The 12,413-nt window shown below is 41.6% G+C and overlaps 2 protein-coding genes across 2 annotated transcripts; one reads left to right on the top strand and one right to left on the bottom strand.

Moving 5' to 3' along the window:
- Positions 1-4,290: 4,290 nt before the first annotated feature.
- On the top strand, positions 4,291-6,000 carry LOC134216993 (mite allergen Der p 3-like). The gene is made up of 3 exons (XM_062695749.1): positions 4,291-4,546; positions 4,614-4,752; positions 4,810-6,000. The coding sequence occupies exons 1-3, from the start codon at positions 4,495-4,497 to the stop codon at positions 5,474-5,476; spliced, it is 858 nt and encodes a 285-aa protein (XP_062551733.1). The 5' UTR covers positions 4,291-4,494; the 3' UTR covers positions 5,477-6,000.
- A 785-nt stretch (positions 6,001-6,785) lies between these two features.
- On the bottom strand, positions 6,786-8,730 carry LOC134216992 (cytosol aminopeptidase-like). Its single transcript, XM_062695748.1, has 2 exons — positions 8,363-8,730; positions 6,786-8,303 (listed from the first exon to the last, which is right to left on the bottom strand). Exons 1-2 carry the CDS (start codon positions 8,579-8,581, stop codon positions 6,897-6,899), a joined length of 1,626 nt encoding a protein of 541 aa, XP_062551732.1. The 5' UTR covers positions 8,582-8,730; the 3' UTR covers positions 6,786-6,896.
- Between the last annotated feature and the right edge of the window lie 3,683 nt (positions 8,731-12,413).

Raw genomic sequence — 12,413 nt, 5'->3', positions numbered from 1 at the left:
TAGTCCGGAGGATGTGTAAAGATGAAGTTGGCTGGAACGCCGTTTTATCGGCTATCGTCCAAATCGTCTCGGAGCTACACAGAAGGTGGCGCGTGGACTCGAGGAATGGCTAGTTCAGGCGCAAATAAGAGGGTTCGGAGTCGGCTTCATGGGTCATACCGGTGCCCTGTGGTCGAACTCGATCCTTTTATCGAACAAGTGGCCGCGTGAAGAACAACATGGTATCGTCGCTTTCGCGGCGTCGGTCAACCAGGCGGGTTCCGAGCCCGAGGACGGAAAGGGGTCCTCGTCAAGGCTGGGGGCAGGCGTAGGCACCGCGTCGGCAAGTCCTCTGTGTGCTGGCGAATAGGCCCTATCGCAGAAAGGTCAATTTGGGGTGCACGCGGCATCATCATTCTTGATACCAGTCGTGCAGAGGGAAGCAGGCGCGAAGTCGACCCTGCCCACCTTCCGAGGACATAGGGCGACATAGGTAAGGCCACCTGGAAAGCCGGCAATGCGCTGGCACGATACCATGGTGTTCTTCTAAAAAAGCGAGTCACGATGTTCGATGCTGCAAGGACACGCAGCTAACCTCGAGGGTGCGTTATGCACTGGCCCCCTTTGAAGCATTACTTTCTGGCAGTCTTCAAAAAATCCCACTCTGGGAGCTGCTGAGATTCAAAAAATGGTAGAGAGATCAATCCCAATTACGCAAACGATCCCTATCCAGGCATGCATTGTCTATTTTCACTTTGTATGGGAGGATTGAATCCTGGGATTTAATCCCAAAACATTTGATGCTTTTTGTACAATTCCAATGTAGTAATCTATTTGACATTATTCAGTAATTCAATTTCACTGAAGTGTCAGTCAAGGTTTTTTTACCCAGGTCAATTTTGTATGTGCAAAATGTATTATTGCATTTCACAATCAGTCATTATTCATTGCAGATAAGGCCGCAAGTTTACCAGCAATCCTGCACAATGCTGTATTGTTGAATGTCCTTCTTATCATGGGCATTTTGAGGAGCTGAAACGATCGATAATCCACAACCCAATCGACGATAATAATATCCAAAAAATCACTCCTCATATGGCGGTCTTGTGGTGATAATCCAAAAAATTAGTAATACCAAACTATAGAATAAAAATATAGAATAAATATGATAAATAATTTTGTTTTATTGACATAATTCTTTAGTTTCATTTACCACAATGCCATGTATCGAAAAACATAGTTGAAGAACCAAAGAATGCACTGTTCTTATTTGATTTCAGTACAGTGATTGACCTTTTTTTTCTACCAACGCCAGCCGTTTGCAATGGGCCTTCTATAGATTAACTGCTATAAGGGTGATAATATGACGTCCACTACTTTTTGAGATGTTTCAACTTCCTCCCCCCGTATGTATTGTCACTATACCTTGGACCCCTTCCTCCTTCAATCTAAGGATGTTATTTTCGAACGGCCCCTAAATCAGTTCATGTGGATGGAGGCAGGATCTATGATTTTCGACTTCTCTAAAAATAGCCATTTGCATAGCATTTTTTTCCACACAGAGCTTAATTTCAAAATATTAAAAAAAAATTGAAAAAAAAAACTTCGGTATTTTTTGAGAATCCTGGCGGTTGTCAACATTTCGTTTATGGGTAAAGAGAAGAAAAACAAAAGGCCCTTCCACGGGGAACTGAGCTCCAGTTAGTGTCAGTATAGTGGACGATTGGTTTTAACATACCCTATCGGTCTTAGCCGAACGTGAAAGGATGGATGAACAAACATTACTTCGAGCAACAGGATGGTTCAGTTCAGTCACGCCCAACCAACATTTAAAGGCTGCCCCAGACCGATGCGATTACATCGCCGCGACGACGACAACTAGTCGCCGCGATTCTATCGTTCGGTCGCTGCCGGCAATGTTCTTTCCCGGAAATACCTACCATAATGTGGATAGTCCTACTAATCCTTTGTGAACGGTTTTTTTATATCATTGTTAGGTTTAACAAAGTATTATCAGGTTCCTCATCTCTATAGAGCTCTGTATCCTTCGAATTCTACCATGGAATATAGATACAGATTTCTCATCTTCTACAGTATTTTAATAAAAGCATCAAAATATCTTTCAAATTCCGACTTCACTACTTATATTAACCAATTATGTGCAATTTCAGTTTATTTGTACTCCTAATTTAGCAAAACAGTTTTCCAAAGATTTAAATCTAGGATTGAATCCGAGCATCAATCATGCATGCTGAGATTAGAAAAAATAAGGATTTGAAACAATCTTGAAAAAAAGAATTATTTCAAAGCATGCTTGTTTCAATCTGAGAGTAGAAGGATGCTCTTGAAACACTGTTTCTGGTTGTACCGAAGGGACGATGGGCTTGGCGGCAATGGAAACGGTTTAGCTGGTCGGGGATGCAGTCCTGCCTCCCTCATTGGAGGTGGCCCCTAACCCAGCACTTCCTGGTCAACCCAGGATGTCTGTTGAGCAGATTCCCCCTCCATTGTTTAGGAAGAAAAAAAAACACACACATACAGACATCACCTCAATTTGTCGAGCTGAGTCGATTGGTATATAACACTATGGGTCTCCGAGCCTTCTATCAAAAGTACGGTTTTGGAGTGATCCTATAGCCTTTACGTATACTTTGTATACGAGAAAGGCAAAAATGAATTGTAAATAAATCTATAAAAGAGTTATTAGCAAAATAGTTGTTCCCACTATTGTCTATTTACTGGTTTGGTAACACCAACTGGAGGCGGCAGGCCTTGAACATACCAGAAAATTCGCCCATCGTTGCCGCTTGTGCTTAGTTAAGGATATGTTGAACTCAAAATTAGTTTAAATGGTAAGTTATTGTTGCACATTCCCAAAAACGGGTTAATCGTATAATAGCAACTTCAGTAAAGGAATAAATCATGGTATTAAGGACAAGCATCACAGAATCCAAAACTAAATTCACTCACGTTTTCATTTTTCAAGGGTATACCACTCAAAACGGAGGCAGCGGACAACTTTTGTTTTTATTATTTCAGCTTTGCTGCGTCGCAGCATGCGTGGAATAATTGAAATGACAGTTGTGCGATGCACGTAAAGGCTATATGATCACTCCAAAACCAAACTTTTGAGAGAAGGCTCAGAGACCCACAGTGTTATATACCAATCGACTCAGCTCGACGAATTGATGTGATGTCTGTTTGTGTGTATGTATGTATGTGTGTGTGTGTATGTGTTCAAAATTTGGTAGACACACTTTTTGGAACTTAGCATTAGCCGAATTATTCGCAACAAGTTCCATTCGACTAAGAACCCTGTCCCATTGTTTGCTATTGAAAATTGGCCAAATTGACCTATGGGATCAACATATATGGCCAAAATACCATTTTCTATGCGCAAAACACGCTAAAAAACACTCACTCATATTTTTTAGTTTTTTTTTTTGCACGAGAAAGGCATCAACACCGCTAGCTGGATCAATCAGGGTTTTTTAAATTTCGTTTTCGCTTCGATTACGCTTTACGTGTTATTCCACGTTCGGAGAAACACTGTCTTTGAGTGCTAGAAGAGCCACTTTCAAATATGCCCAAGCGAGAGATCTTTAGTCGGACTTGATATGATTCAGAGCGCTTAGACGCAGTCCGTTACACATTAATCACAATCTATGAAACCAGCAGAAAAAACCAGTCAACTGGACTTCCGATTTGCTCAATTTTGATATGATTCATGTGGAAGCTATGGAATGTAAAAGACAAATATTTTGGCGTAATTGTTTTTGAAACAAGTTGAACATGAAACAACTTTTGATATTAAGCACGAATATTTTTCGTTCACTTATTACCTGAAGAAATGCCTACAAAATAAACCAACAATATGCATTTCTTATCTTCATCATTGGGGGCGCCCGGAAGATGCGTACGTGCGTAAATCCCAGCTTCAAGTTCAACTGATTAGATCAGATCGGCGAACACATCGAAAGCACAACCTACAGCTTCGCACTCAAGTATGTGAAAACGGTACATAATGCACTCTCGTAGAGGAAAACAGAAGACTTGAACGAGTGGGCTGTATTTACGAACCGCAACTAATCATCAAGAGCTTCGCATTCAAGTGTAATTTTATTAATTCAAACTATGTAGTTCACCACCTTCAAGTTAAATTGTTAAAATCCTTGGTAAAAGCTTTAGTGGTGCATATGGCGCGATTTTCCCCTAAACAGGGAAGCCTCGATTGATTTGCATTGCACTGCGTGAGGCGATAGTACAAAGCTGTACAAAGTTAGTTATTAATGGGGCGCTGACACCGTGAACTCCTGTTTGCGCTCGCTCTATGAGTATAGGATACCTGTTTGTCTAGCAGATATTTAGGGTCGACAATTGCCGGCTACATCATGTCGGATATTCTATTTTTGCAATGAACGTTTTGCCGTTGGTCGTCAGCTCGGCTGGCGCCGCTAATCCATCAGTTGCAAAACAGATTTCAAACGAAGCATAATAACGTGTTGACGGTCCATTATGCGTTTACTATATTTTGGTATAGGGAGTTTGTTGGTGATTTTGATTGGAGGTTAGTTTTGGCGATGGAGTTGGAAAATTATGGAGGTATACGACGTGATTCATTATATCTATTACAGTAGAGCTTGTGTGGTCATTGACATCCAGCAATGATGCAAGGGCTCCGTTCGTGGTCAGTTTGGAGAACGAAGGTGGCCAGTTCTGCTCGGGTACGATACTAACAAATAACTGGATCCTCACTGCAGCTAGCTGCGTATGGTAATGTGTGACTCATTTAGAATGTTCCCATTACTAATGTTTAATCATTTATTACAGGAACAAACTGACAACGGAAGTTTCCATAGGTATTCAATCGCTTGATCCTAAACTAAGTGGATACCACCGGAGACCTCACAAAATTTACGTTCATCCGGATTATGACGCGCATTTACCAGGTGCGAATATGGCACTAATCAAGCTGAAACGTTCAATCGAATGGAACGGTCGCAACGTATTTATGAGACTAGCAAATAACAGCGCTGATCTGGAGAACTTGACTGATTGTGTCATAGTCGGATGGAACTATAATCAAAGGATCTCCAAACAGTTGCAGTCAGTTGATCTGCTTCCCAATGATAAGTGCTCGGATCAGGTCCCGCAAAGTCTGTGCATGAATGAAACCGATAACCGTTTGTGCGAGTTTCCCGAAGGTAGTCCCTTGCTTTGCGTTAAGCAGGAACAATATCTTCAGGCTGGATACATGTCCGGTAGAAAGCAGTGCGACACCACGAATGCATCCTTCATCGTCAGTGGTGTGGCCGATTTTCACGAATGGATTATGGATGTTGTTCATCACAAAAATCTGGTCAAAGATTTGCAAAACGGAAAGGGATATTTGAAAAGACTTTCTCGGTTTAATTGGCTGATTTTCGCGAGTCTGTTCTTTGTTATCAGTTTGGTGGTATTGATCCAGGTGTTGAGATCTCGGTTTAAACTGTTTTGAATTGTATAAAATTTGTGTATTTTAAAAGTATTCGAAAAACAAGGATGTATCAAAAGTGCGGGATTAATTTTGGGAAATGAGCATGTCTTGTCGAAAATGTAGTTTTGTTTCCGCTTGTGTGCAGGGGAAAAAAAACATTTTTTGTCCAGATTCAAATCCTAATTCAGAATGAGAACACTTGCCTCTTCGTTTCATCCTTATACTTACACCAAAAATCAGACGATTTACAGACGGTAATCGCTACTATCAAGGAATGAGGCACTGGATGCAAAATTTGAGCTGCGAAATACGTCGAATTTTAGGAAAAGTGTCGAAATTTTTGGTAATATTTTGGAAAAGTGAAAAAGATCATAAAATGGAATATGATATAATAACAGGTGTGATGTTTCGTTGAATTTTCTTGTAAGTTGTTTAATTGAACATATTTATGATAACCAAAATAATGTGATGGTAAAACATTTTAACCAAAGTTTGTATGATTTTGTAAAAGTCTATTACATTTAATTTATTTCAATAGGTAAGCTATTTTTACTTTTTCCTAAAAACAATAATAAAACATTTTCTACCTTGGACATTCTATCTACTTTTATTTTTTGTTAAATGTTATGTATCCCTGTCTGTTGTATCAGCATGAAGTAAGGTTAAAGGAATCAACTTTTATGGCTTTCCACCAGCATAATATTTTACACATCCGCAGCATTCACGTAGAGTCGAAATATATAATATCCGAACTAGCAGAAAATTATATTCAAATCAGAAGTAATTTAAATGGCGGGGGAATTTCGTTTCTCCAGAAGGCAGTTCTAGAGAATTTCTTTTCCAGCAGTTTGATTTCAGTCAGTGTAGATTTCTATATAGTTCTTTCGATATGAATGTTTTTCATTAGAGCATGATTTAGAAAAATGTGAATATTTTATTATGGAAGGTAATTTTCACACTTTGTCCAACCGTTTCAATCAAAATCATTTCAGTTCCATGAAAATTCTCAGTTCCTTCATTTCCAATTGAAATTCCTTTGAAAATTCGGAAAAATTGTGTAGTAATAAATTTCGAAAAAGTGCTGATAAAATTCCCGTTGAATTTATTTTTATCTTTCTGAAAAAAAAATCCAAAGAATTACACATGAACCAGCTGAAATATCATAAAACAGCGAAATGAAAGCTATTTTTAACTGCAACACCACCGCGCCGGTTAAAGCAGATTTTGAAAAGACGCCATAAACGCCCGGCTGAGCAGAACTCAATTCACCTTTTTAATAAATCAATGGCAATTGAAACATGTGTGCTCCATTTCCTTCTAGTTGAAACAAAAATAAAATATTTCTCTCTATTTTGTATACAATAAACAATTTATCCAATCATAAATAAACTCGCAATAAATACTACCAAAATACAATTGTGACCATAAATCGAATAATACTCTAATGACGATTGCCATACTTTTCGTTGCAGCAAGCTTGCGCAATGAATTCGATCAGTGTCCTCGTCGGCCGTCCTGCCATACCCCGACGCAGATAAGGAAAATCTTCGCCCTTAGTCATCATCACGTTGTGCGCATCGATGTGCATCCACTCGCCACAGGGAACAAACTCGCGTAGAAAAGCCGCTGCCTTGCATGCTTCGCCACCCACTCCTTTTCCGCAGTTTTGCACGTCAGCGTGTTCCACCGAGCACATCTGTTGCGTGAAGTACTCCCACAGTGGCAACCGCCAGACTCGATCGCCAGTGTGCACACCGGCATTCTTCATACGCTGCCACAGGCTCTCCGAATTGGTGAACACCGCACTGCACACCTTTCCAAACGAACCCAAAACGTGATGGGAAATTGTGGAAACGTCTACAATGTATTTTGGACCAAAAGTGGTAGCATACAGCAGTGCATCGACCAGCACCAGGGGACCTTCATAGTCGGTATCGACCACTTCAATGCTCTTTCCATTTTTCACGGGTATGACGTCACCAGGTTTCAAAGCGTTGCATCCGATCATATGTTCGCAGAGTGGGATCAGAGCTCTGATGTTAACCGGTAGTTTCAGTGCAGCAATCGCGCGGCATGTGGCAACTACGCATGCCGCTCCCGCCATGTCTCCACGCATATCTTTCAGCGAGTGAAGCTTCTTCGCACAGATGCCACCACTGTCGTAGGTATTTCCCTGTCCGATCAGCACAATAGGCCGTTCCTTGAGATTCGTTCCGTAGTAGCTTAATTCCAGAAAGATCGGTGGTTCGCATGATCCTTTGGCGACAGCCAAGAAGGACGTCATTCCCTGGCTTTCTGCCCAACTCCTCACTTTTACCTCCACGTTGACACCAGAGTTACACAAGATTTGGACCACGTTCTGGGCAAATGTTGTCGGGGTCATATGGTTCGCCGGTGCTTCCTGAAGTTCTCTCGCCAAATTCTGAGCCTCCGCTTTTGCTAGGCCTATTTTCCAACCGTTCGCATCACAAGGCAGCTGAGGGTCGTAATATAACTGCAGTTGTGGCAGAAATTTCCGATTCTCCGGTTTCTTCATTTTTTGACTGATCCACATGCCCATGTGGGCGCCTTCCGCAGCGGACTCTGCATGGCCGAGATCTTCTACGTAGATCCGATTGGTTTCCAGCTCTTGGAGTGCCCGACATCCTGACGCAGCCGCTACGCGGATTGCTTCCTTCGACATGTCCAGCTTTTCCGCCGAATCGTACCCCAGACATTCATTACCGAGTCCGCAGACCGCTACCGCGGAGTAGGTGGGTTCGAGATTGAAGAAAATTCTAGTTTGGCCACGTTTCGGTAACGGACCAGCCATGTGAAGCAGGTCCATCAGGGCTCCGTTTGTGTACGACTGGATGGAAAAGGCATTTTTATAGAAATTGAAACCTACTAAGCGGTGATTTTCCATACCTCATTATACTTGGCGGCAGTTGGCGTCAGGAGCCCGTTGTCTTCACGGTCGTGCTCGTCGGCGTAAACTCCGAGGACCAGGCCTTTTGAGGGCGGTCGCGAGCATTTCTCTGTTCCAACCACTGTTTGGCCGTGGACATTTCGCTTCAAGAAGGAGGCCAGCAGTTGACTTTGGGCACGGTGGAGCGGCCGCATCCAGAACCAGGCTTGGATAGGCATCGTTTTATTTATTACTTTTATAGATTTCCAATAGACGAAAGATCAGTTTCGCAGGGAAATCAGAATTTGGACTTCAGTTTCTGTAGCGCCTGATCAGAGGAATGAAAATTTTCTCTGACATCCGAGTTGCACAGGTTGCTTCGGTTTCATAGTTTCGTAATTGTTTCATTGATCATTCATGGCATTTAAATGACGGATTTAATTCGCGAAGTCAAAGCAAAATTTTTCACACAAACAATGACAGTTCTCTACGGGTTTTTACAGTAGAGCAACAGAGAGGAGGAGATGGCGGCCATGTTTTACTCAAACTCTGACAGATAGCAATGGGATTTCCCATAGGAGGGAAGAGCAGAATTTGCTTCGACTTCGTGAATTATCCCTCCGTTATCATTTGGTCGGGGTTCAGCCTGACTGACTTGTGATATTTTATATTTTATGTCAAATCATGCGTACATTTGTTGTAGGATACCATCATTTATGGTGTTGAACGATGTCCGATGCGATTTGTGATTCATTGAATATGTTAAACGAAAACTTTGGCGAAAAAATTGAAAAATTTTCATTAGCGCTTGGTGTGATTTGGCAGAACCCCGGCCATTTTATCCTGAAAATTTTATCGAAAACAAAGAAATGCTAAACAAATAGGTATATTATTAGTTGCGTATTTATGCATCCATGTTGAGAATATTGAATTAACTAAAAACAGTGTGGAGTAATGACATATCAGGTACGGCCAAGTACGGCCGCCAAGAATGCATTTAAAAAAAATGTGAATACCCAGGTAACCGCCAAGCATTAAAGTTTGCTGTAAAATAGCTTTTTATCTACATGTCATATGCACTTTGTTCTAGAGCAGCATTTGAAATGATCAGAGGTCAATAGCTAGCATCACCAATGCAGAATAAATGGTTGCAGTTTTTATGCAGCATTTCGAAGGCACTTCAGCATTTTGATAGCATTGACGGTGCTTCTCATTTTTTTTTCTCTAGTCCTAATGAATGCTTATATCGAGCTCTATTCGGGCAAAAGAAAATTGTTACACTTTTTAAAACTGTTTGGAAACATGGAAAACTCAAAGAAATAGGAAAGGTTGTGCAAAGTGGTTCCTTCGATCGAAGTTTGAAGAAATACAGTGATATAACAGCGTTAGAGACTTTTCAAAATGTTCACGAGACGGAAACTAGTACAACCACGAGTGATCCAGCATCATACAAGAACAGTACCTCACAGGTGGATTGGCGACCAGCGGTTCCGTTGGCAGAAAATGATGATGAGTTCTCTGAACTTGATGACGTAATAAGTCAAATACATGAAGACTACTACAGCCCAGATAATGTTGCTGACTACAGCCCAGATAACGATGCCAACTATGAATACGTTGAAGAAGATCTTCCATCGTTCCTTCAAAGCTGGAGTTTGGAGAACAAAATATCTCATGCAGCGTTGAAACCATTATTAGCCCGTTTGTCTCAGTATGATCGAACGCTTCCGGAAGATCCACGAAGCCGGTCGCTGTGGTTAAAATACAAGGTACCAGGGTCTTGGTAAGTTGAAGTTCTATCTATAATTCAACTTCTATTCCAATTGATTCCATTTTAGAAAATTGCCTTCGTTACGGCTTCACCGGTCTAACAGCCCCCAGAAACATATCAATCAATATAAATATTGACGGTTTGCCATCATGCAAAACGGCACGGACCGGAGTGTGGCCCATATTATTCAATGTTCATGAAGAAGTCAGCCAAAAGCCAATGATTATAGGAATTTTTCTTGAGCTTGATTGACTGCCCTTAGTTGCTACTCCATTATGACCAGATCAGCTGTTCTTGCAAAGGGAACCAACAGATGTTTGCTTGGGACTAGCACACATCTTCAATGTGCAAGTACTGGTGATCTCATTTGTTAGGTCATACTGGCGCCTGCCACGTCAGAATGCAAGTCAATGTAGGGAAGGGGAAGGAAATGATGATGCAATCACTCGCCCACTGCAAGCCGAATATACCTCTGCACTTGTCACGAGTTCATGCGGAATTTGTTGGAATTTTGGAATTTTAGGTTCGAGAGGCAGAGGTTAACGAGCTGCCAATGTGATGGATAGGAGAAGGCAAATTATGGAATTTCTAATTGGATGTAGGAAACGAGCTCTATTAGTTCATTTCAATTCTAGCAGATTACTGTTAGAATACTGAAGTTGAAGGTTTAGGAATAGTAATGGAAGCGGTATGGGAGTTCATTTCCACTTCTATCGATTGCTAGAACATGAGAAATATAGAGAAAGATACAAAGTAGGAAATGGAACGGACCTGGGATTGAACCCACGACCTCCTGCGTATGAGGCAGAAGCAGTAGCCATATGACTACCAAGCCCGCTCCAATGATTATACGAATTTTCATGGAAAAACGAAACCGAAGCGCGTTGAAGAATATTTGGGTCCTTTTGTTGAAGAGGCCGTACCGATTCTGAACTCTGGCATAGTTATCAAAGGTCATTTACTAAAAGTTAAAATCCGCGCCTTTGTGTGCGATTCACCCGCAAGAGCGTTTATAAAAGGTAAGCTCTGGTGATTTATAGTCATTTATATTTGATATTAAATTATAGTCATTCACCTAATAACCTGCAGGATCTGTGAACTTCAACGCTATTCATGGATGCTTGAAATGTACTGCTGTTGGAGAATGACAACATGAATTACACATTAACGTATTTCCTACAACGGTTGCACCGAAACGGACAGATATCGGGATTCTAGCAAAGCCTACCTAAGCTCTAGAAGTAGATATATAAAAAAGTATCGCATAAAAAACAATCCATTTGATTAATTTACTTCAAATCCGCTGCAGCCACCTCCATAGTCCAAACTGTTTCAGCTATTTCACCCGCTTCCTCTGGATCATCAAGGTATTTTGCATCTTGGCCGTTTAGTTCCTGTAGCTTCCTGCGTTTACGTGCTACCGGCCTACGTACCACCGGCTTCCGTGTTGCCCCAAGTTCCTTCAACCTTTGCTTTGCATTTCGCAATTAGCGATGCAAAAAAAGTCTTGCACTCGTCAAAGGAAAATTCTGGATCGGAGTGCAACACAGTTTGATGGAAAAGGTCAATCGTTTTTTTATACCGGGAGAAAGGAAACCAGGGATCTTACGACCGGGACCTGTCCATGAGCATTGCACAAGAAAGTTGCGGTCGAAGAAATAATCAATAATTTGCAAGCAGACGGTTCCTCCTCTTGAAGTGTACCGACTACCGATGTCGTCCGTGCAACTGTCCGATCGATGTAACAATCGATGCATTTTTCTTCGAGGGCCTCCAGACTGCTGACATTTGTAACAGGCTTCAGGGTGATTTTTCGAACGGCCACTGCGTTGCTTTCCGGCTTGCACACACCAGAGGCACCAATTGCATCCAGTTTTATGTTTATGTGGCTCAAGAGCACCAACGCTTTATTGAGCTTTATATCAGTACTGTTGTTCTCTAGCGTTGCTAGAATCTGGTCCGTCTGCGTCCACGAGTCGTTGCATTTTTTAGTTTTAGTTCTTCCAGCAGGGTAGCCGCGGAACACTTCTTGTTTTGATTTCTGCGGGCCATAATGTCTGAAACATAATGCTTGATATTTAAGGCACAACATTAAATTGTCGCAAATAAATGATACGTACCACAGCGGGAATATTTTGACGACTCCAGTCGATGTTCCAAACCGTTGAGGTTACTCCATTCCCGATTGCATAAAATAATTGGTTTGAGAAGGCGAAAATCCAGTCGTATTCTCGCTGCTTCTGAGGATCCGTTGACAAAAGCGCTACAAAACTGTTTCTGACACCAAGGATGGATGGTAC

Source organism: Armigeres subalbatus, chromosome 2, assembly GCF_024139115.2.
Source record: "Armigeres subalbatus isolate Guangzhou_Male chromosome 2, GZ_Asu_2, whole genome shotgun sequence".
Lineage (NCBI taxonomy): Eukaryota > Metazoa > Arthropoda > Insecta > Diptera > Culicidae > Armigeres > Armigeres subalbatus.
This window is presented reverse-complemented; position numbering and strand designations above follow the sequence as displayed.

Bases quoted from the DNA above. Each gene is read 5' to 3' on its own strand.
- LOC134216993 (XM_062695749.1), top strand. From the start codon at position 4,495: ATGCGTTTACTATATTTTGGTATAGGGAGTTTGTTGGTGATTTTGATT. The intron at 4,547-4,613 runs GTTAGTTTTGGC...TATCTATTACAG, and splicing joins GTTGGTGATTTTGATTGGAG to TAGAGCTTGTGTGGTCATTG. The intron at 4,753-4,809 runs GTAATGTGTGAC...CATTTATTACAG, and splicing joins ACTGCAGCTAGCTGCGTATG to GAACAAACTGACAACGGAAG.
- LOC134216992 (XM_062695748.1), bottom strand. From the start codon at position 8,581: ATGCCTATCCAAGCCTGGTTCTGGATGCGGCCGCTCCACCGTGCCCAA. The intron at 8,304-8,362 runs GTATGGAAAATC...TTTTCCATCCAG, and splicing joins CTGCCGCCAAGTATAATGAG to TCGTACACAAACGGAGCCCT.